At 47.5% G+C, this 24,346-nt stretch overlaps 1 protein-coding gene across 3 annotated transcripts in view; it reads right to left on the bottom strand.

Annotated features, from left to right (window-relative positions):
• Positions 1 to 24,346, bottom strand: part of THOC5 (THO complex 5) — a 26,737-nt gene continuing 2,391 nt past the window's right edge. For 2 of the 3 annotated variants that reach the window (XM_023762938.1, XM_006099281.3), the window contains 20 exons: positions 24,070 to 24,201; positions 23,285 to 23,428; positions 22,155 to 22,268; positions 21,904 to 22,001; positions 20,665 to 20,811; positions 19,178 to 19,292; positions 17,680 to 17,812; positions 16,990 to 17,022; positions 14,413 to 14,490; positions 13,480 to 13,520; positions 13,137 to 13,236; positions 12,569 to 12,677; positions 9,246 to 9,347; positions 8,618 to 8,714; positions 7,918 to 8,032; positions 6,557 to 6,660; positions 6,347 to 6,434; positions 3,838 to 3,953; positions 2,771 to 2,961; positions 1 to 197 (listed from right to left, as the gene is read on the bottom strand). In XM_023762938.1, coding sequence (XP_023618706.1) covers positions 134 to 197; positions 2,771 to 2,961; positions 3,838 to 3,953; positions 6,347 to 6,434; positions 6,557 to 6,660; positions 7,918 to 8,032; positions 8,618 to 8,714; positions 9,246 to 9,347; positions 12,569 to 12,677; positions 13,137 to 13,236; positions 13,480 to 13,520; positions 14,413 to 14,490; positions 16,990 to 17,022; positions 17,680 to 17,812; positions 19,178 to 19,292; positions 20,665 to 20,811; positions 21,904 to 22,001; positions 22,155 to 22,268; positions 23,285 to 23,428; positions 24,070 to 24,165 — 2,085 coding nt within the window. In that variant the 5' untranslated portion in view covers positions 24,166 to 24,201 and the 3' untranslated portion in view covers positions 1 to 133. The remainder of the gene's footprint in view (positions 198 to 2,770; positions 2,962 to 3,837; positions 3,954 to 6,346; positions 6,435 to 6,556; positions 6,661 to 7,917; positions 8,033 to 8,617; positions 8,715 to 9,245; positions 9,348 to 12,568; positions 12,678 to 13,136; positions 13,237 to 13,479; positions 13,521 to 14,412; positions 14,491 to 16,989; positions 17,023 to 17,679; positions 17,813 to 19,177; positions 19,293 to 20,664; positions 20,812 to 21,903; positions 22,002 to 22,154; positions 22,269 to 23,284; positions 23,429 to 24,069; positions 24,202 to 24,346) is intronic. The other variant, XM_006099282.3, reaches the window with a different exon arrangement.

Raw genomic sequence — 24,346 nt, 5'->3', positions numbered from 1 at the left:
CTTGGTCAGATGACACTTTAATTGTCTAGAAATATAAAACCTGTCTTTGGAGACTGTCAGGAGCCACATGTGGAACAGAAGAGGAAGCGGAGGCACAGCACCGAGGGCCCAGGGGAAACAACAGGCCGGGAGGTCAGCGATGGCTGAAGAATCCTTGAGGATGGTTATATTTAAACGGCTTCATCCTGCTGGGACCCCTAGAGGAACAGAAGGGGGACGGAAGAAATTGTGGTTACCCGCACAATACTGTACAGCTGTTAGGGGAAAAAATAAACGTGTGAGAAAAGCAGACTGCAGAACAATATGTAAGGTGTGATACCATTTTTGTAAAAATGTCTATATGCTTGCAAATGCATGAACACAGGCCTGGAAGGGCCCTCACAAACAATGGCTACCAGTTCTGGGGGGAGGGTGTGGGCACCCTCACTTTTTAATATATTTAACAACTGTTGACTGTTGTTTCTATGTTTAACAACAAACATGGTTTAGTTCTATAATATAAAAAAATAAAGGAAAAAATTTAAAAACCTCTTTTGCAAAGAGAGTCCCATGCAGGAGGGAGGTAGGACTCTGGAGTCAGGGGGTGAAAAGAATCTGCAAAGTTAGATGCTGTTGCTGTAATTTTGTAAGTTTTACAGATGGAGGAACAGTCTCAAGGAGTTAAACTATCTGCCCAGCATTATACGGTCAGAAGGTGGCAGAGCCCAAATTCAAGACCAGGTCTGACGCCAAGCCTTGACCTCATGAAGCTTAGGTGCTTCAGCTACCATCCGGGCCCCCGAGCAGAACTTCACACAGGGTCCCCCTCCACACAGCTCCCCAGTAACTGATGTCCAGGTGAAGGGCTCCTTTATTCATCTGCCTATGACTGACATTCAGTAGTAACCACTAGGTAACACCCTGGATCTTGGTCTGAGTAAGGGAAGGTAGGAGGGAGTGTGTGGGCACGCGAGAGCGCGTGTGATTATAGATACAGAGAAAAAAGGTTTTAATTCCCACACCAGGAAAACCACTTGGGTTTTGTGCTAAATGTGGGTTTATTCTGCCTGCACTGTGCTTGGCACTTCATATGCTCCATCTGGTTTAATTTCACCCTCCCAACCATACCTGAAGTGAATGTTGTTTTATCAGCGAGGAATCCGAAGCTCAAAGAGACTAAGTATAGACCCTAATCACACAGGTAGGAGCAGCAAATTGAATCTAGGTCTTTCTGGCCCAAAGCTTTTGCTTGTAACCATGAGGTCATATACCTCCCAACACCAGAAGGGCACTGTCATTTGGGCAAGTCTAAGCATGCGTCTGATGGAGAACCCACAGCCTGAAGGTACCCACCAGCCTCTGTAAACTTTTTGTGCTGAATGTTGGGACTGGCTATGCTAAATAAACTTGTTGCATTAAAAAAAAAAAAAAAGTTCAGCTTCCTGGCTTGATCCCAAGGGTCAGGACTTTAGGTCAAGAACCTCACACCTCACCAGTCATGGAGTTAATTAGATCTGAGTGGCCAAAGCAGCACCTTCCAATGCCCTCACAGAGCTCAGCGTGGGTGACATACGAAGCACTTCAGAAAAGGGGTCCCTGGGGAACCATTAGAGAACAGAAAAGAAACACTGGCCATGTGAGATCCCACCCTAGGAATGTGCTACAGGAGGCTGGCAGGGTGGGAAGAGCTGAGGTCTCATACAGACCCACGAGGGAGAGCAAGGCCTAGAAGGCACCAACATCCAGCACCAGCACCACCTCCCAGCAGCCACTGGGGGTTAGAGCTGGTTATTATCAGATAGCACCACAAATCACCCAGGCGGAGGTGCCAGACACAGAGGGGAGGATGCTGGGGACACGTTCCCCAGGCTGGGACTGGTTGCCTGAGGAGGTGAGGGGCAGATAAGGCACCTCTTAGATTGATAGGGAACAGGGGGATGTCCTGATTAGAAACAGATTCTAGCCCTTCCCCTTCCCAGACACCATTCCTCTCCAAGCCTTGCCCCAAACGGAGATGCCTGAGCAATATGAACTCGGGAGTTCTGGAATGGACTCTAAGAACATGTGAGGGGACGAAAGCGAGAGAGGACCCCAAAGCGAAAGGAAAAGTACCTAGAAGTGCTGGGAAAGCAGACATGCTAAATACCGAGCTGTCAGACCTGCTGGCATTTTGTGAGCCCCGGTCTATGCTAGGAACCATGCTGGAAGCTTCATGTAAATTAGAGCTAATTTATCATGAGCCTGAAGGTTATATTTCCTTCAGCCTTTAGGAAATAGACTCAGGGCTGAGCTGAAGTGATTCTTCCAAGGTGAGCAGCAAAGCAGAGATCTGTACTTGTGTTTGTCTTCCTTCAAGGCTGGCTCCTGATGGGAAGCCCGGCTGCCTAAAGCTGTGATTCTCAAAGACGTGTGAACGCCTTAGGAAGAGCACAGTAGGCCTGGTGGAGGTGCATCTAGATAAAAGGCTGATTTGGAAAGTACAGAAAGCATGCAAAGTAAAATTCAGCTAAATCCTCTTGGTTCATGGCTCAGTGCTGCTCACTCAGTGGGGGGTCCCCTTCAGAGGGTGCTTGTGAAGAACCATTGGGCCAGGCTGGTAAGCGCGGCTGCAGGAAGTTTCAGGAAGGAGGCAGCAAGCTCTCCCCAGGAAATTCGGCAGCAGGACTTTAAATTCCTCTGTGAACAGAGATCAGTGCACCCGGGAACAGGTATGTCTTCTACGCCAGGCTCTGATCTCTGCCCTGTGAGAGGCAGGACTGGAGGTCCCTGGCACTCTGACCCCTGCCCTCACCTGAAAAGCCGCAGACACATCTTCTCCTGGGGAAACTCCTTGGGCCCCTCCACGCTGTCATCGTGGATCTCGGTCTCCAGGTAGACGTCCAGCAGCACGCACAGGCGCTGCAGCTGGTTGGTCAAGAGCTGATGGCCGGGCCGGGGCCCACACAGCTCCTTGTAGCACACGTTGACCTCGCTCTCCATGGCCTGCAGAGTGGGAAGTCCGGACACTCAGCACGACCTTCAGACTGCTGGGTCTGACAGCTCCAGAGAATGGCAGCTGGGCCTGTGCAGGAGCTGGCGCACACCACATCAAGCCGGACTGGATTATCCTAAAGCTCCCCGTCCTCAAATCATGGGGTCTTCCTGATTCTGACCCATAGCTTTCCCTGCCTTGCACACCCACAGCCAAGAGGACGGAGGTGTGTAGAGAAGGAATCTCAGAAGGAGTCAGGGTTAAAAACATGCTCCACAGAAAAACATGCTCCACAGCCTTAAGTCATCAGGCATAATAATAATTAACAGCGCCCTAACCGGTTTGGCTCAGTAACCGGTTTGGCTCAGTGGACTGAAAGGTCCCGGGTTCGATTCCGGTCAAGGGCATGCACCTTGGTTGCGGGCACATCCCCAGTAGTGGGTGTGCAGGAGGCAGCTGATCAATGTTTCTCTCTCACTGATGTTTCTAACACTCTATTCCTCTCCCTTCCTCTCTGTAAAAAAATCAATAAAATATATTTAAAATAATAATAATAATAATAAACAGCTGCAATGATTTCATACTCATCTCATTCCAGCAATCCTATGCTTCCGAGGTAGCTCACATTTGCACAGAAGCCCATGACAACCACCTTTCAAGGCAGGTATTTATATTTTCCCTAATTTGTAAGTGGGGTGAAACCTGTGGACCTCAAACTAGGTAACTGGTTGAGATGGGTAGGTTCCTTCCTCTATTACAGCATGCAGCCTCCAATATATTCTCTAGATCCTGGCGGGCTCCTCTGTCCTAGGAATTACGCAGTGTCCCAGCCCTTAGCTCCCCAGAGAGCTCCTCCTGCTCCTCTTGTGACCCCAGCAGGGCCTTACCCGAATATTGTCATCATTGCTGTTGGTTTTCTCCCCTTTCCAGTTCAGACAGAGCTGGAAAATGGGTGGGATGGAGGAGTAGCCGGGGTTCAGCACCACAGCTGCCTGGAGTTTGGCTGGGAAGGGAAAGGAGGAAAAATCAGTTGTGACCCAGATTGCCAGCCATGTACCGTCCCCAGCGGGCCCCTAAGGCTAGCTCTGAGGTCCCCTATTAATCCGAATGCTCCAGAGCACTTTTATGTTTGTTCTGGAATCTCCGAAGTGGAACTGCCAGGTTGTAGACATGATGCCTGTGACTCTGGTCCCTCTAAGGAGGCAGAGGGGTGTGGACTCCCCAGAGTCTAGTCCACACTGGGTTTGCCTGAGTTCTATTTGGTCCTTTGACAGAAGTTGGTTTTAACTGACATTTATTTGCCAGCAAATTAAGGATTTTCCCAGGTAAAGACTTACTGTTTTTTCAATATTGTGTATTAGCTGTTACACCAAAGTTATTCTCTCTATTCTGTTCCTTTTATTTTTAGATATTGTTATGTAGAAACTTGTTAACAGCCAACATTTATTGAGTACTTATTCTGTTTCCAAGCACTGTGCTATTACACACACTTTATTTCATCCTAACAATGATTCTGAGATGGGTACCATTATTATCATCCCTATTGTACATAGACAGAAACTCAGGCTCCAAGAGAAACCTTCTTAAGATCAAACAGGTGCAATGCAGCAGTGCTGACTTTAACTGCCTGATGTCAGCGTGTGTTCATAATCATTCAATGAAATATTTGTCTTTCTTTAACATATTCATTTTTTCCTTGGGGGAAGTCTTTGCCACTCTCAATAGGATGACATTTATCGTCTCCACCAATGGGCTAAGTATGCCATTCTTTTTTCACTATTTATGGGAGGATTTAAAAAAGAACTCTCTGACAACCAGTAATTCAAATAACAGCGGGCAAGAGAGTGCGGGTTAAGACAATTCTTCCCCTGGGGAAAAAAAGGAGACATATGTATTACTATTTGTATTTGTAATACTTTAAACAATAAAAAAAAAAAGAAGACAATTCTTCCCCGACAGTCACAAAAACATTTATTATAAAGTGATTCCTTTTTTTACTGTTGTGTTGCCTCTGTCACAGTAGTCTGCATATATTTCTGGACTGAACTCTATTCAACAACTTTTTGTTTTAATCTATACTACATAAACTTTTCAAATCAATCTGTTGTATGACTTAATGATTATATATATGTACTTGGGTTTGTTGCCCACTTATTCATTTAAATTTCAACCTTAATTTTTCAAATTCTTCAATACAGCTAATGAAAATTTTAATTTTCATTCATTTTAAGTATGAATCTAGAATACTTATTATCATTCCAAGCTTTCATCTGCTCAACCAGGAAGCAGAAGTAATGTCTTCCAATGACTTTCTACCCTTGGGGCTTCATAAATTTTTGGCTGTATAGGGATGAGGTAAAAGTGTATTTTAAAAGAGGAGAGGATGAAAAGCAAATGCAAAGCGCTGGCTGGGTAGCTCAGTTGGCTAGAGCATCGTCCCAATACACCAAGGTGAGGGTTCAATCCCTGGTCAGGGCATAAATAGCAGTCCACCAATAAGTGAATAGATAAGTGGAACAACAAATTGATGTTTCTCTCTCTAAAATCAATTAAAAAAAAAAAAAAAGGTCTACAGCCATATCACCCTGAAAGCACCCGATCTCAACTCACCTCAGAAGCTAAGCAGGGTTGGGCCTGGTTAATACTTGGATGGGAAAAAAAGCAGCAAATGCACAAATTCTAAATAGTAGTCCCCTACCATGAGGGAGAGCATAAAGTGGGATTGAGAGCCTCACTGTATCTGAAATACTTAATTTCCTCAGAATATTTTTAAAAACACACGAAGAAAAAGAGAAGGGAAGAAAAAACTACTAACAAGTCCCCCGACCCTGTGGCCACAGTACCAAGCCCCGGGGATCAGATCCTGTGGTCCGAGCCAGGCCTGCCGGGGAGGAGGCCGGGCAATAGCATCACAGGGAGTATCTGGGTGGCTCAAGCAGGAAGCCCTGGCAAATCAGATGCCAGGACACCTGTGAGGAATCACAGTTTTGATGCCTCCAGTGAGCGCAGAAACCGCAGAGAGGGAGGAAGGTCCTGCTACCCTGCACCTCACAACCTGAGAGGGACACGTCAGTCCTTCTGGGATGAGGGGTAAGAACAGGTGTCCAATTCTAGAGAGCAGTAAAGCCAAGAGTTCAGGGTCAGAGGTCAGACTGGGTTTGTGACTAAGTCTTAACGTCTTCACCTATAAAATGAGAATATTACCATCCCTAGGACAGTCATGAGGATTAAATGAGATAAAGTACTCACCTAACGGTGGCTGTCATATTCATTACTATTTGCTAAGTCCTGCAGCAGGATTTCATATCTTTCGCTTTCTTTGGGCAATTTCCAGGAATGTTTTATTCTCAGCCACTCCCCTTGCCTAGAACCACTGTTATGAGCAGAACAAATTACCTGTGCCCCTTTCCACGAGTGCCATGTAGTAGAGATTGGTGTCCCCAGCCAGTCCTGCCTCCACAATGTCTTTGGTGAAATGCAGCTCCTAGAAGTCACCAGGGACAAGGAATGAACTGCTGGCTCCTTTAAAACCTCCTGCCCGCCTGGTGGAGACATCGGCCTACGGTCCCCAGGACAGCAATGATGACCCGTCATTCCTCTACCTACCACGTAATCCTCATGGGCAATTGTCACCCACTTCACCAGGCGAGAGACAACCTTTGCAGGGAAGAGGTAGTGGCAATCGCTAGTAACTGGTACAATGCCATGTTCTAAAAGAGAGCAAGACAGGTGGGGTCACAGGTAGAAATCAGGTGCCACAGCTAGGTAACCAGCATCCTCTAGAGGGCTCAGATGGCCCTGCCAGATGTCTAGGTACACCTGGCACTTAGTAGGTGCCCAGGTCAACGTGTGCCAGGAATGCAGGCACATCAACCTGACTTCACCCAGGGCTACGTGCTTGTGGCCAGACCCGGTAGCAGCATTCACGGTGCTTTATCCTTAATGCAAATGACAGTCAGCAAAACAAGAGCCTCCAGCCAAAACCAATGACAGTGCCGCTGCAGCAGTGACGGTTAATTAGATCGAATCGCCGAGAGGGCTGTTTCCATAGCTGACCTTGATGGAGGAAAAGACTGAAGTGTTCTGTGTCAGCTCCTCTAGGGGAGAAAGGCTGGAGAACTGTTCCAGCGTGAATTCCTGCTGGCATTTCAATAAGCAAATATGCCAACACAGTAAACGCTGCCCAGGATGACAATCATCCAACCTTGAGACGAAACAAATGCAGCAATGCTGATGGGAGAAAGGCCTGACGGACGAGCAATGCTGCCCTGGAGGACCAGGGTCCACGTGGAGCACAAGACCGAACCAGAGGGGCAGGGTCTCCCGATGGTCCTGGAAACCCAATGACTTTGACTTTCCTGACAGCCCTCTTGCATCAGAAAGACCTTAACCCTCACTATCTTGCAAGTGCCTTGTACGTAGTAAGCACCTGACAAGTATTTACTGAATGAATAAACGAAAAGAAGCCCCATATGGCCACCACTGTGGTCAATGGCTCAGCAGAATCACCTGGGAGCTTATGAAAGAGGGGCTCAGCCTTACCCTGGAGGGTGTTAGCTCAGTAGGTCTCAGGGAGGGATGAGGAGCGGATCCCTGTACAGCTGTGTTCAAAGAAGCTGAAGGGGGCTCCATGAGTCATGACCTGGCCTCCCACTAAATATCTGTAGGATGCACACCGAAGTCGGACATCCGCTCACTTAGGATGAACTGCCCCCGACCAACTTGTGCCACCAGAAGGCTCCGGGCCTCCTCTGTGAACAGCCCTGATGACCCTGGGGGAGCTCAGATCTGTGCTTGGATGGCCTGCAGCTCTCTCCAGCCGCCCTGCCAACACCGCAGCTCAGCAAGAGCCCGAAATCCAGCCCTTTCACTTGTCAGGATTACAGACATCTCAATGAAGAGCTAGGTTGTTTTTGTCCCTGTGTTGAATGAATGGCTCTCAAGCCACAGCCCCAACACCAGCTTACCCAGGGACGCGAACTGTTTGTGGAGGGCCAGGCGGGACTGCACTCTGGTCTTGAGCAGTTTCATGGTGGTCTCCATGTGGCTGGAGCTCAGTGAGTGGTCAGCGATCACTGTGGGCTGTGGATGACAGCAAGGGGCACACCTGAGTGCTCGTCCCTTCCTCCGGGCCCCGCCTCTCTCCGAGGCCCTGCCTGCCTGTGGCAGCCAAGCTCACCCATGCCCTGAGGTGGGCACCCGACGGGGAGAGGCAGGGTTTACCTGCTGTGACAGGCCAGACGCTGAGTCCCAGCAGGAGCGACACAAGCTGCTGGGTTCTCAGGAGGCTGTGGCCAGCTCCTGAGAAAAGGAAAGCTTCTGCTAAGGGGCCAGATGCCCTGGGTTCTGCTTACACTTCATTTTTGGCCTCTTTGTACACAAGACCAAGGGGCAGCAGAGCCTTCAGTTGTGCTGCACCCAGAGCAAGGACCCAAGTTACTTTGATCTAGAGGGTTTCTAGACTCAGGGAGAAGGCAAAGGTACCTAAACACTTGTAGGCCTTGGGCATTTTAGTGTGCTGAGTGGAGGGAGGACAGATCATATCCTTAAGGGAACACATTCTGCTAATGTAAAGCCCCCAAAAGCCCCCAGAAGCCTTTCTGGAGTCTGTATAGGTAGAGAGGAGGTAGAGCTCTCCAGCTAAGGAGATGGGATCAGTGTACACACCTGGGGCTGCTCTTTAGGGAAGTGGAGGCCACCCAGCTTCTGTACCCACAAGTAGGGGTGTCCTAAATCAAGCACGTAGTCTCTCAAAGTGAGGATGCTGCATAAAAGAGTAAAATAATTTTATAAGTCCTTTCTGCAAAGGTCCCAGGATATAGTTTTCCTCCCAATCACCCCAAACAGGTCGGCCCTGCAGGCTCAGCCTCTTGACTTGAGCAGTTCCCAATTGTAAATGTCATCTCTCCCAGTTCACTTTTCTCTTTTCCTGACAGTCCTCCACTAATAAGCAAATCTCAATAGAAAGGCGTGCACATGACCGTTCTCCTTACCAGTTTACCAATTCATAAAACAGTTAGAATGTTTTCAATCCTCAGAGAATTAAAATGGTCAACACTTTTATTGTATCACGTGTTCTTATCATGTTCCCCACCCACCCATCCATGACCGCCGTCTGCCTCATAAGCAGGAAAGCTCCTGTGTGCCCTTCTCTCAGTAGAGCACTCCCCCCTGCCCCACGGTCTCCCTACCCCCGAGAGGCTCTGGCCCTACCAGGTCTCCTGCGTTAAGCTTGAGCCACCAGAGAAACTCAGAATCAGAGAAGCTGAGAAAGGAGGAAATACTGCTGACTCACCCCACTTTATCAAACTGGTACTGATTGGCTGGATTCGGCGTTTTCTTTCCATGATCCCCAGGATACAAACAGCTCAGGACTGAGTCAGGAGACAGCAAGTCGCTGGAAAGGGAGCAGACTGCAGTGAGAATGCGGCCCAACACCTTGTCTCGAGGCAGACTTGGACATTCGGGGTGGTCATGCCACTTTGCATTGATGACGAATGCCACCATTTATGGAATGCTTTATACACCTGAGGTCACTGGATCTTCATCACCCTATGAGGTACAGAGTATTATCTTTTCCATTTTATAGAGGAGAAACTCAAGGCTTTGAAAGATATGGCTTGTCCAAAATCATGCTGCTAGTAAGTGCTGGAGCTGAGATTTGCACTAAGAAAAGGTAGTAGTACTGCCCTAACTGATTTGGCTCAGTGGATAGAGCATAAGCCTGTGGACTGAAGGATCCCAGGTTTGATTCCAGTCAAGGGCACATGGCCGGGTTGCAGGCTCGATCCCCAGTAGGGGGCATACAGGAGGCAACTGATCAATGATTCTCTCTCATCCTTGATGTTTCTGTCGCTCTCTCCCTCTTCCTTCCTCTCTGAAATCAATAACAATATATATTTTTTAAAAAGTCAGTAGTACTCTTTACCCACCAAAAAACAACAAAAAAAACCTATCCATCTGGCCAGTGTGGCTCAATGGTTGAGTGTCGATCCAGGAACCAGGAGGTCGCTGGTTTGATTCTCAGTCATCAGGGCACATGCCCGGGTTTCGGGGTCCATCCCCAGTAAGGGGCATGCAGGAGGCAGCTGATCGATGAGGTCTTTTCTCATCAATGTTTCCATCTCTCTATCCCTCTTCTTTCCCCTCCCTCTGAAAGCAATAAGAAAACAAACAAACAAACAAAAAACCCCTATCCCTCAAAGTCATATGGTGATCAGGGCCTTACGTAAGGAGAGTAAAGCCCCATGACACTGGAAATAATAATCATAACTTTTATAGAAGCAGAAAGATCCCTGTCTACCTCAGAAAGGAAGTGTGCAACTTTGGTGCTGTGTCTGTCACACTTTGACCAAATTTCACGCTACTCACAAGAAAATGCCCCCTTTCTATTCGAAGAAAAAGACATTATCACCTGCACTGGAGACAAGGTGGCCCAGTGCTATAAACAGAAAGACAGTGACACCACTGCCACCCAACTGGAATGGCTAGGGCACAGCCTGTAATTAAGTGTGACAAGCAGAGAAGAGAATTGGGGGAGCATAATAATAGAGTAATCTGATCACAAAGGACAATAGGGCCCACTCTTTCCCTCAACCAGTATAGAGGTCTCCATTTTTTCAGGAACAGCATCAGGAGCAACTCAGGCAGAAGAGCTAATCCTGCTGCCCTGAGCCCCCAAAATGACTTCGGGACTTAATACTGCAGCACTGGCAGCTTTTGACTCTTCTCTGTTCTCCGTCTCTCCCAGAATCTCTGTCTCCACTATTACCCAGCAAGGGTCTGCCCCTTTCACTGCCTCGCTTGGAAAACTGGCTAGAAAATAAATAAGAATTGCCAGTCCTTGGCCAATATTTGGTGGCTATTACTAACAGAATGAATCAACCAAAATAAAACAAAACAGCTACAATTGCACATAAGGGTTTCTAATAGACAAATCTTGATGGAAGAATCAATTTTTTTTAAAGTTTTTATTGATTTGAGAGACAGAGGAAGGGAGAGGGAGAGGGAGATAGAATCATCGATTGGCTGCCTCCTGCATGTCCCCTACTGGGGACCAAGCCTGCAACCTGGGCATGTGCCCTGACTGGGAATCGACTAGGTGACCTCTTGGTTCAGGGTCTATGCTCAACTACGGAGCCACGCTGGCTGGGGAGAAGAATAAAATCTCCTTGACAAAACTTACATCTATAATATATATCTCAAGACATCTGACTTTGGTAAAAACAACAGACATGAAAGGGGAAGCTATAGTCAAAAATACAACATCGAAACAAAAAGCTATTCAATTAGTCAAATCTTTGTTATAAAATTTTAATGGACAAGGGATTAAAAAAACCTTGGTAAAATAAAAATGGAAAATGAATAAAAATAGTTTAATGGTTTAATGAAAAATTAATGGATTAAAATGCCCCAATGGAGATCATTCTGGAAAATAATTTGAGGAAAATTCAGCAAGGCTAGTATAATTCTGATTAAAATGTTTGTGTTAAAAACATTAATTCCCTAATGAATTAACAGATCCTGGCAAAAGTCATCAATATCGCAAAGATAGACAGCTCGGGTCCTGATGGAAGCACTCAACATCTATGACACAGTCCTGCCCCTCTGTCCCCTCCAAAAATTCAAAATGGAATTTCATCAATCCTCTAGATCTAACTACAATTTATATGAAATACATGGGGAAGGAGTAACCATAAAACTGTACTGTAGGGATGCAATCATCAAAATCTAATTCTGGAGGAAAACTACAGAGAAAACAACACAATTTCTCAACAAAAGATGGCAGACACATTCAGATGAAAAGATGCCTGAGAGAAGCTTCACCCAATTGCAACATATGGACCATACAGAGACCCTGAGTCAAACCCAAACGGTAAAAACCAAATAAAACAACTAACTTAGAGAAAACCAGGGATACTTGCACTCTGACTGGCTACTGGGTGATATACTGTGATCATATCAAGGGGGTCAAAAAGACAGACAAATAAATAAAACCATCCATCAGGCTGGTGTCTCCAGGGGCCACAGCAGCCTGTACTGGAGCCAAGGCCTCTGGACTGGGGGTCTGGAGCTCCAGACCCGGGGCTTCCACCATCATATGCCCCCTGGACCTGTTTATCCATCTGTACAAGAAGGGGATGAGCTAGACAAAACCTGAAGGCTCACCTTCAAAAACCCCGCAGGGCCCACCACAGTCCTCCTCCCACTGCCCAGGTTAAGGACAATCTGGGATTGAGCTGAGTGTAAACTGAAAATCCCAGCACCTTGCGATAGAAAAAGAAAAGCTGTCAACCTGATAATGTCTGCCAAATTGCATTTCATGCTCTTCCAACACCGGCTGTGAAAGCTGTTCCTCTGCCCCACCCCTTCGATTTGCAGTATGCCGCAGTCACTTTTATCACCTGCTGTGTAGCAGGACGTCACTAAGTCAAGTCGGTCAGTGCTTTCTAAATACCAGTGATGTGCCAGAACTTCCAGGCCAAGTGGACATGACGACAGAATTCAAAGTAGGCACGAACCTCTCAGGGTCAGAGGAGAGAAAAACTGAGAGCAGCCCGGCACCACGGCGCTCGTCACAGCCCCTCCCCTGTCCCCCTCCGCCTCGCCTGCTCCTACCCTGCACTGATGGGGGTGATCAGCTCCGTGGCAGTTGTCACTCTGGCTTTTACTGTCATGATGTTGAGGTTCATGAGATAGTAGAACGTCAGGTGAAGCACACTGTCATCTGGACGGGGAGGGAGAGAAAAGGATGCATGAGTGAAACACGAGAGCAGAGTTATTAGTTTTACAGAAAGGGACGGCAACGAGGCTTTAAGATATTTTACTATAAAAAGAAACTCAGTGGCAATTTAATGTTGAGAAAAAAAGCAGAGCATCTACAAATTTCTTGTTACTTCTCTCCCCAAAAGGTGGATCTCCATTTCCCTCCCCTTGAGTGTGGGTTGGACTTACAGACCCTGCCTCTGACAAAGACAGTATGAAAAGGGAGTGATCAAGTGATCACCAAGTGGATTCGAGTTTACATCACCAGGAACAAGACACAATGATACCATGTACCTCTGACAATGAAGATAATCAGAGAACTATGAAATCAGAATCTGTTCTTGGGCAAAGAGGCCCCTGTGCCCCTACAGCTGGCGGAACTCCTAAGTGCTATGGGACCCCCAGAACAAGGGAGCCAGACCTTTGCACTTCAGGTCCAGCATGACAGACAGCGGGTGCCTCTTTAGCATCTCCTTGCGTTTGTCATCCAACTGGACTCCCAGTGTGGGTCGCCGGCGTTTCTGGACAAAGGAAAGAATGGACATGATGAGCGCTGGTCGTACAAACTCTCTCCCTGCCTTCTCCCTACCGGCCAGGGCCTCAGCACTGCTGCCTGGGACCTGATGCTTCAGCTATTCAGTGGCCAGGCTCCCAGCAGCCCTTTCCTTCAAACCTTTCATTTGCTTCTAGGAAGGATGGCACCTGCCAACTAGCAGGCCCCGGAGCAGCTGCTTGGCACGCCCACAAGAGGGAACGGCTCTCACCGTGGTCTGCTCCTCCTCGGCATCCGAGTCGCTCTCGTCATCTGCAGACACAGAGAGAAGGCGTATAGAGTGGAGGGGGCTCCTGATGCTCCCTAAAGCACCTCAACCCAGGGCGGAAAGGGGCCCAGACTCTGTCATTTATTAATGCTTTTTTAAGGATAAGTTAATTTGCTGCTTCATATTCAGTATAGAAAACATGATGATGCAAGAAAACAAAGAAAAATGGCCCTGACCGGTTTGGCTCATGGATAGAGCATCGGCCTGCGGACTGAAGGGTCCCGGGTTCGATTCTGGTCAAGGGCATGTACCTTGGTTGCGGGCACATCCCCAGTAGGGGGTGTGCAGGAGGCAGCCAATCGATGTTTCTCTCTCATCATTGTTTCTAACTTTCTATCCCTCTCCCTTCCTCTCTGTAAAAAATCAATAAAATGTATTAAAAAAACAAACAAACAAAGAAAAATGACCTGTAATCACACCACCCATCTTTTAGAGTTTTTTTTACATGGTTTTTGATGTTCTCCTATGCCCCTCCACTGGTAGCGGTGGTGGTGGTAGCAATAATAGTAATAAAGTAACAATAGCAGCTCATGTAATCTGAGTGGTTGCTATGTGCCGAGGATGATGCTAAGGGCTTTTGCATGCATAACCTTGTTTAATTCACGTAATTCTACATGAGGTGTTACTATGCTGTTTGGACAGGTGACTAAACTGAGGCTCAAAGGTTAAAGAGCTTCCCCGGAACCAGTGACCTAGTGAGTGCAGGGCTGAAATCCACAGGCAGGGCTTTCCCTGTCCCCATGAACATAGTCAAGCTCCCTGTTAAACAAAACCAGTACAGCTAACTTCCAAAGGGCCAGCACTGCCCTCAGGTGGTGACTTGGTGTCCCCGGAGCCAGCTACAGAAGACGGGGGAGGATCTGACCAGCACATTACCTTGGGATTCCTCGTGAGGTTTAAACAGGGCCTTGGCTTCGTCCACACTGCCTTCGATCGCCACAGACAGTGTTTTATCTGGGAGCAAGAAGAAGCTTTGTATGACAGCCGCTGAGGGTAGGAGCTCAGCCGCACAGGCAGGCCAGCTCCGGGACTGCATCTCTTCTGCCTTTGTCACAGCTCCTTACTGACTGGGGTGGGAGGACAAAAGCCCTTTCTCCAGATGAAGAGAAACAGGTAGGAAACTTAAGTATTTTTTGCATCATTTACCGAGAACAAAGAACCCAAAGTGTAGATTCCTGGACAAGTACGACCTGAGACTAGTGGTGAACACCTCCAGTTTCAGGCTTATACCAAGGTACAGAAACCCCTAAAGCCACATGGTACTCTTCTGCCAAATGCCTTAAAGGTTCTCATGCAGAAACCGTAACTGTCACATCCCAGAAATAATGGCTTTCACCGACTAAGTGCTCATTCTCTACGCCACACTACACCAAGTACCCAGCTGGCTCTGTGCCATCTAACTGGGAGGCAGGAGGACAGTGGGCAGAAACCTGGACCCTGCAGTCCAGTCCTAGGCCTGAGTCACAGTTCCAATTCCCAAACGTGTGACCTGGAAAGTTATGTCACAGCGCTGAGCCCCGGGTTCTGCATTTATGAAATCAGAATGTGACTAATGAGAGCTGGCCAGTCAGATGGTGAGGTGATGTTTATAATGAATGAGCAGATGCTTATAATTTTAATTATATAATTAATTATTAAAAACGAGTAGTCTTCTGGCTGGCACCATTTTGGGGCTCAGCCCTTCTGGTTTTCCAGATGACCTGGTTTACAGCCTCCTGTGTTCCTCTCCTTCAGCAACCCTAACAATAATGTCTTTGCTTTGTTCAAGGTTACAAGTCCTACTCATACTCAGGAAATACCAACTCTAGATACCATCCCCACCTCCTTCCCTGCCCAGGCCACATCGCCCCTCTGACAGCGAGCGAGGATCTCTTGGCTCTGAAGAAAAACATCACCCCCTTCAGCAGAAAGCACCTACAGAAGAGACACCCTGAACCCCTTTCGCTGAAATAATTCAGAGCCAAGATCCTTGAAGGGGGATATTGTAGGCAGTTAGACAGACGTGAGCAGAGCAAGAACAATGGCCAGGTACTGTGGTCACCAGGGTGGTAAGCCCCAGGTGCCTAGCACCAGGCAATCAGTTATTGGGGGAGGGGGGGTGGTCATCTCCAGAGTGACCGTTCCTTCCTTAGTATATCGAAGGTCATGTGGTTTGGACCCCCAGACCTCCCCCCGCTAGAGATAACATCTAGGCCTCAGTTGTATTTCAGCTCCAGGCCCAGAGAAGCAACAAAAACCAGCCACGGTGACCAGTTGCATTGAACAATGACCCCCTGCTCTGGAGCCAGCCAATCAATCAGTGGAGACCACCACCTGAAAGGGTACGCCTGGAAAACTGCTGAATATTCTATTAAGGTCTTCCCCGAGGACCTCCCCTAAAATCTCCACCTTTAAAACCCTTCGGAGGAAGACCCAGGGAGCTCTCCCTCCAGGGAGCAGGCCCATGCCTTTCCCATTTCCTTTCCCTCACCCTCCTCCTTCCCTGCCCCAGGCACATTACCATTACCTTCCTCACTCCCAAGCTCAAGGGCTCTTCCTTTAACTCTATAAATTGTTTCCTAGGCTCAAATCTTCTAGGAATTACGTCTACCTCTGTGATTTACCAAATAAATGTTCTCTTACAAAAATAAACAAATAATACAATAAAAATTATCATCTTCCTGACTGGTGTGGTTCAGCTGCTTGGAGCGTCATCCCTTATACCAAAAGGTTGCAGATTCTATTCCAGGTCAGGGCACATACCCAGGTTGTGGGTTCGATCCCTGGCCTGGTGTGTATGGGAGGCAACTGATTGATGTTTCTCTCTCCCTCCCTCTCCCTTCCTTTCTCTCCAAAATCAACAAAAACATTTTTAAAAATTTCCATCTTCACAACAACCCTATAGGAGTAACACTATTATTATACATTTTATACATTTACAGATGAGAAAATTAAGGCTTAGAGAAGTTTGATACACAGCCAGGAGATAAATAAGCTAGGCTATTTGACTTGAGCTTGGCATCAAGCTCAGTTCTATTCAAGACCAGATGTATTCAACTTGAGCTTGGCATCTCAAGAACCATGCACCAGACCCGACATCTTCCTGAGTGACACCTGGGCCTGCCTTTGTGGAGCCCCGTGGGTCTAGGGCTGCTCAGACAGACCACCTCCCCTCCTGCTCCATTCAAAAGAGTATACAGATCACAGACAGCCACAAGCAGCCTGAAATGACTTGTCCAATCGTACTAAGGAGGGATGGGAAACTTCCCCCAAGTGGCAGGGATAATATTCCCAGGTAGCCGACCACTACTCTAACAAACCTGCATGACCCATCACACCTTACCCCAAATAAGCTGGTTGCCCCCATCGACCACTGGCAAACTTTTGAGTAATTGAGTAATTTAGTCCTGAAATTCTACAGTAAAATGAGAATGGAAATAGGTTGAGGTTTAAACAGAAAAGAAAATTACTCACCCTGTCTAGGGGGCTGGGAGGATTTCATATGAGCTGATGATGGAAACAGGAGGGAGGACAACGGGGAGGGAGGACAACAGGGAGGGAGAGGACCAGAAGGACCCAGAAGACATAAGAAGAGAGACAGTGATGTGGTGGGGAGAGGCATGCCCTGGTGGGGGTGGGGAAGAAAGCTTTAGGTGCTGGGTGAAAGCGGCAATAGAGCAAGAGGCAGGGTCTCCGAAACGTCTCAAAACCCTGGAGGAGTAAAGGGCTGCCTTTAAGCTTATCATGAGGACACATTCCCTCAGTGGGCAATTCACCATAATGACATGCAGCCTGTTCAGGGCATGGAAAAGCCTAGAAGAGCTGGCTGGGGCCTGTGTTCAGTTTCTGAAGCTGAGCAAGAGGTGCCGATCCACCTGCCAAACGTGCTTTGGGCTGCCTGCGCACTGCACTCAACAGCCGACCAGCCAGGCTCATCGAAGGTTCAAAGCCATCCATTTTGAAATGCCCATCGGTTTAGTCCAGCCTCAGGCCAGCTAGTCAAAGCAGCCATGCTGGGTGGTGCACAGGGCAGGCAGCACTGGTCACCTGAGGGCGTCTGAGCAAGGCCTAGAGCTTTCCTCAGCCGGCAGTGCTTCCAAATGACCCCATCAGCCACAGCTGCTGCTCCCACGGCCCCTCTTCTGCACCAGGCCCCGTACTTACCACAGGCCTGCCCATACGCAGTGGCCTGGACAAAGAGGACATAGAGGGGAGGCGGCAGGTGTCTGGCCGTCTCATATTGTTTGTGAGCCTGGTCAAAAGGCATGAACAGGTACTCTTGCACCGGGAGGGAAGCCTGCAAGCGTTGATGAGGATGAGGAGCAATTAGAACTTTCTCATGGTGCTGAAGGAAATTTCCGTAAATCAGTACAGTCACTTTACAAACCTAAATATTTGCAGGCATATTGTTTAACAGGAAAAATTAAGTATCACCCACTCTCTTAGTTTCCATTTTTGTTCTGTCCCATTATCCCATTACAGAGTGTTACTGGGAATATTTCTGTTAACAATTCTAATTCTATGCCTAGTGTGGAAGGGAGGAAATGTAGACTTGCCAAACCCCAGAAAAGGGAATTTGTAATTTCTCTAGGGTCCTTTTGCCAAGTTCCTTCATATTAACCATTTAGCCTGCTTCATAAAACTATAAGGATTTAGACCAAATCTGGCTTCACAAAGCCAACAAAATCAGGTCACCTATATAGAAAGACATTACAGTTTACAGGTAAAGTGGGGACTTTTCCTCCTAGGGTACCTAATGGCTTTCAAATATGAGTCATGTTTTCACTGCGTGAATCTACTAAAAATCTTCTCCTGAGGTACAATCAGGGGGATCTAACAGATATCCACAGCACACTTAGGCACCTATAGACTTCGGGGGCTGGTTAAGACCATGTAGGGGGTAAACTAAAGAGTTTGCAAAAGCGGGCCTGGTCGGTGCGGCTCAGTTGGTTGGTCAAAGCGTGCACCGAAAGGTGGCCAGTTCAATTTCTGGTCAGGGGGTGCAGGAGGCAGCTGATCAATGTTTCTCCCTTACATTGATGTTTTTATGTTTTTCTCTCTCTCCCTCTTCCTTCCTCTCTCTCTAAAAATCAATAAAAAAATATATATATTTTTAAAAAACGTGTTTTACCGGGATAAGGCTTTGGGATAACCCTGGCCAGTGGTTGGAGTGTTGGCCTATGCACCCAAGGGTCTTGTGTTCGATTCCGGGTCAGGGCACGTACCTGGGTTAGATCCCTGGCCCCAGTTGGGAAGCATATGGGAGGCAACCAATCGATGTATCTCTTTCACATTCATGTTTCTCTCTCTCTCTCTCTCTCTCTCTCTCTCTCTCTCTCTCTCTCCCTCTTTCTCCTCTTCCCTCCCTTCAACTCTCTCTAAAAATCCATGGAAAATATATCCTCGGGTGAGGATGAACAAACAAACAAAAAGAAAGCACCCCAAGTAAACTTGTGTGTATGTCCCTGAGTCCACCTGGCCAACTTTTCTCCTACCCAGGACCATCCTCGAACTGTACTCTAACTCAGGTTAGGGTGACACACCTGGCAAAAGCCAAAGGCAGACATGGCTGCTGACGGCTTGAGTCAGCAGGGTCCCCCTGGTTCTTCGGTGGAGGCAAAGCAGAGGCTGATGGGGTGATGGTCTGGGGGAAGGCCCTCACCTGCATGATGCTGTTCAGGCGAGGCTGGAGGCTGCTCAGGTATTCCTTCTTCACTTCAATCTCCTTAAGGATCTTCTCCTTGTTGGAGAGGGACTCCCTGTACTTCTCCGCCAACCTGTGGGGAAAGGACAGAGCACTGTGCCTAGATGCTCTCCAGGGATACCCTGACATGCCGTTCACTGTCAGAATCCCCCTAGTAAAAGCAGCTGGGATGAACCAGGGTTTCCCTAGCACGTACTATATGCCTGGCACTTTGAAGAACTCTTTACAAGCATTACATCTTTATAAAACCCTGTTAGAGACAGCTGGTGTGGTTCAGTGGTTGAGCATTGACCTATGAACCAGGAGGTCATGGTTCAATTCCCAGTCAGGACACATGCCCGGGTTTCGGGCTTGATCCCCAGCAGGGGGCGTGCAGCCGATCAATGATTCTCATCATTCATGTTTCTATCTCTCTCTCCCTTTCCCTTCCTCTCTGAAAATCAATAAAAATATATTTAGAAAAATGAAAAAATAAAAGCCTTGTGTCTGTTAAAAACAAGCAAACAAAAAAACAAGAACAACAACCCTGGAAGATAGGGTCCTGTCTTATCCCCAAAGGAGGACGTGAAGGCTCAGGGAGGTAGATAACTTGCCCAAAGTCATCCAGGAAAGAGCAAGCACGGAGCTAGGCTTTGAATCCATGCCTGTCTGGCCCCAGAGGCTCTGTCCGTAACCTCTAGGGAATACCCCTCGTCATCATCTGCTCCATTTCTTGCCTCTAGTGGCCAGACCCAAACTTTCACAAACATGCGGACCTAATAGCTACAGGACCCAAATGAGGCCATAGAGTGGCTTGAGTGGGGCCGGGCGGGGCAGGCTTCCAGACCAGTGCCACAGAAATACAACACTCACAGTTTAGCCTGTGCCGGGAGCCCAGGGGAGTGACAGGCCCATCTGCTAAAAATTGACACCAATCCCTAAGAATCAGACTTAGTACTTATTAAATTCATAACACGGACCAAAGGCACAGAATACATTCAATAACCGAAAAAGGCAAGGGATAAAAACAGCTGCTTCTCCAAAGAAAAACAGTCCGATCCAATCTGGGAACGATTATGTGAGTTACAATTTGTCTATACATGGAATATCGTACAACCTTCTAAAATGATGTTTGCAAAGCTTTAAAAGAACCACAGGGGAAAAGGACAAAACCAAAATTAGATTTATGGTACAAAAGGTATTTAGGTCTCAGGTGTTAAAATTTTAAAAGAAAGATTACTCCAACTTTCCGTTAACAGCCTTAACCGATTCCAACCCCACTTATGATGCAGTTGGCCAAATTTGAACTAACAGGTGTGCATTAATCACAAAATGGGGTTTGGTCTTAGAGACTATTCTGCTGGCTGCACAGAGCGTTGCTGTCTGTGGATCATAACAAAGAACTATCCCCGTGGTTAAAGGGCCGTGCCTGCACAGGTTAACAAGGTCAGGAAGAGGAAAGCCACCTTTTCCGCTGCTCCAGCTCCCAGTCCAGACGTGCAAGGGTTTGCTGGTGAGGGTCTCCCATGGTGATCTCAGCCTTGCTGATATCTGGAGGAGCCTCTTGATAAAACTCCTCTACACTGACCAGATCAATTTCTTCATGCTTTGACCTACAGACAAAAACAAATGTCAAATTGCTGTTCTTAGGAACCCAAACTGTGGCTTAAGCAGGCTCCCAGTTCCTCCCCATGTACACCCACTTTGCCCAGGTCTATAGCTACGCAGGGACATGCCTCACTCCAGGGCCACTGGCTCTCCATGGGCCTAGTCCCACTGCATTTTGGGTTTATCAGCTTCCATCTGAGCAATGGTTACAGGCTGGGCATCGCATTCTTTTCCCCTTTGTTTTCACCCCTGGAGTGAGGGTCTATTTCCTCCACATACCCTTCCCCTCCAATAACAATCTTATCTAAACAGTACCAAGTCAAAAACCAGGAAAGTGGCAATGGTACAATACTACTCAGACCTGATGTGGATTTCACCTCTATTAATATTTAAGTAATACTATGTGATGAATTTGTGGAGCAGATAAAGATCCCTCAAAAATCATCATCATTATTATTAAAAATAAACTAGACCCAATGTCTAATGTGCCCACTCACCCCAAGTTTATTACAAATAACACCTTTCAGTTGGCACAAATGGGTCTGACCAAGCAAGAACACGCTCCCTTCTCTTCTACTCCTTCCTCCCTTCTCATCTCTCACCTTGGATTTGCCAAGAGGCATTATTACATTTTAGAAAGAACACTGCAAATTCTCGTTTGTTCACCAAAGGCAGCTAAGCAGCAAGAAACCCCTGTTCCAATTCATTTGCAAAAATGAACTGTTGGAATTTAGCGATGAAAACTAGGCCAAAAGGTTAAAAGGACATGACTGGAGGTGAGCTGCTCCCAACAAGGCTGCTCAGAAATCAAACTGGTAATGAATACAAAGGCCCCTACTAGGGAGAGACAACTGCTCTGACCAGGTGCAGAGCTCAAAACTCAAAATGGTCAGACAGGCTTCCGAGTTTTTTTGTGCAGCTTGAATCGACTGCCTCCAACCTTCCCACTCAAAGTCATCTATTCACCCTTCTCCCACGTCCTGTGGTCTCCACAATCATCTGATTTCTTTTTGAAGAGACTAGCTCACACAGAGCGATGCGGGAAAACGCAGTTACCAACAGACCATCTTGCCGAAGCCCTGGCCTCCAAAACTCACTTGAACTCCAGACATTTAGTGATCTCCTTCTGCAGGTGCATCACCTCATACAACAGGTTCTGGAGCTGCAGGTGATAGGCGTCTACTTTCTGCTTGGCCTGAAAGGAGGACAAGGTCAGAGGTGAGAGGGGCAAGTCGGGGTGGGGCGGGGCAGAGCAGAGTGGCAGCCAACTCAGAACAAGGGGTAAAGGGCACTGAGAAGGGGATGGGGAGGAGGGAGGAGAAGGAGGGTTAAGCCTCTCAACTCCTACCTCATGGGTCTGATCTCGTCCTTTCTTCAACCTGATGTGGGCTAATCGGTTAAGCTTCTTTAGAGTCATGAAATGAACACAGCTCAGGATCCTGCGATCTTCAATCTCAACTGCCTGCGGGCAAAGAAAAGCTGGTAAACACCGCAAGAACGGGCACTGGCTCGCTTCCTTCGGCTCCAAAATAAGACCATGGGAGGAGGCAGAACCATGAGAAGAGTCAGAGAGAAATGAAAGAATGACTGTACAGGGAAGGGCGTAAGGTTCTCAGGGCAAAAAGCCATTTCTGGTTGGACCAAAGTTAACAGGAAATGAATAGGGAGCAAGTGCAGCCAACGCACAAAAAATCTGGCCTAACTTATTGCACACAAGAGATCCAAAATCTTGCCATACAATTTTACCTCTATAAACAGCATTACAGAATAATTTAAATGAAAATAGCAGAATTACAGCGGTAAAATTTGACTCTCTTTAAGAGCTAAGATACTGTTTAGTTTAGTTTCTCTGCCCAAAAGCCTGGTTTATTCATTTAGAAGTAATAATTTTTGTTCCGATTTCCTTGTACATATCCACCCTTATAACAGCAAGGGTATTTACATGTCATTTCTCAACACCTAGCAAAATACTTAGCCCTAACCCTGGCTGGTTTGGCTCAGTGGATAGAGCATAGGCCTGCGGAGCAAGGAGTCCCGGGTTCGATTCCAGTCAAGGGCACATGCCCGGAGTTGCGGGCTCGATCCCCAGTGTGGGGCATGCAGGAGGCAGCCAATCGATGATTCTCTCTCCTCATTGATGTTTCTATGTCTCTCTCCCTCTCCCTTCCTCTCTGAAATCAATAAAAATATATTTTAAAAAAAAAATACTTAGCACTTAATACACATTTGGATAAGTTATCAAATTATAGTTATGGAAAAAATTCATTATCCTGTATTTTCATTACTGTCATTTGTGAGTGGATGGTGATGAGAAGTTCCAATAAATTAATAGACAGGTCCCTAGAGCGCCCAGGCCCCAACGACCTATTCACGGCTAGGACAGGAGGCCGAGGTCAGGATGGGCTCTCTCTGGTAAGTGTGAAACAGGTGCATCCGTGCGGACCCACCAGGTTCATATTTGCCTAGTCCACTCCTTACCGCATCCTTGCCTCCCCTGCTCTTCAGGTCCTGGATCTCGGCCATGAGTCGCTGCAACTCCTGGCACGTGTACTTGTACAGCTCATAGTCTCTTCCAGGGTCCCGCAGGTCCACCTCAGCCTCCTCACTGTAGTATTTGCCTTCCTGTGGAGGCAAGGATACAGGCCTTGAGTAGGGAGTAAAAGTCTCCCAGTCAGGACCAGGGACATGGGCTGAGAACAATAGCAATGAAACCCAAAGCAGGTCTCTAAAGGATCTGGTCCTCAAATCAAATGTTTTTCTTCTTTTCAAAATGGAAAAGAATTCCTCTCTTCTGATTATAAAGTAATGCATGCTTAGCAACAGATTCAGTAAGGAAGGAGGAGTATCAAAAACAAATAAAAACGGGGGGGGGGGGGTGGTGGTGGTGGTGGTGGTAAGAGATCCACCAAAGGACTGCATGCATGCATATAAGCATAACCAATGGACACACAAGTAGAGGGGTGAGGGCATGTGCTGGGGGGCAGGAGCGGCCCGGGAGACATATGTAATACTTTCAACAATAAAGAATTTAAATTAAAAAAAAAAAAGAAAAAGTCTTCTTGGTTCTTGGGATGCGGCAGCTACAACTGATGGGGACACTCCGGCTCTGGAGAGCCAAGTGAATTCTGGGCACCTGGTTAAACAGAGGCTCCCTGGAAGGTTGTCCCTGTGACCCTCAGCTGCTGCGAACCCACAGCCAGGTGCCCGGCAACAAGCTGTACTTCCTCAGCAGCATGGCAGCCCGGCAGCCCGGCGAACCCCACCTGCTCGGGGTCAGAACGACTCCGCTTCCCTTCCGCTGGAGCTCCATCACTTCGAATCACTTTGGGCTTCCGCTTCTTGCTCGACTCGGATGACATGGTTGTCTGGAGAGGTCAGGAAGAAACAGTAGAGACCTGTTAAGAGGAGAAAGCTTTTGGGATTTTCCTGTGGTCAGAAAACTTAAGTCTAACGAGCAGTTGTGGTCATTTACACCCTCGGTAACTCAAGAAAAGACTCAACCCTTCAGCCCTGGCGGGGTAGCTCTGTTGGTTGGAGCAT

This window comes from Myotis lucifugus, unplaced genomic scaffold (genome assembly GCF_000147115.1).
Source record: "Myotis lucifugus unplaced genomic scaffold, Myoluc2.0 scaffold_269, whole genome shotgun sequence".
In the NCBI taxonomy this organism is placed as follows: domain Eukaryota; kingdom Metazoa; phylum Chordata; class Mammalia; order Chiroptera; family Vespertilionidae; genus Myotis; species Myotis lucifugus.
This window is presented reverse-complemented; position numbering and strand designations above follow the sequence as displayed.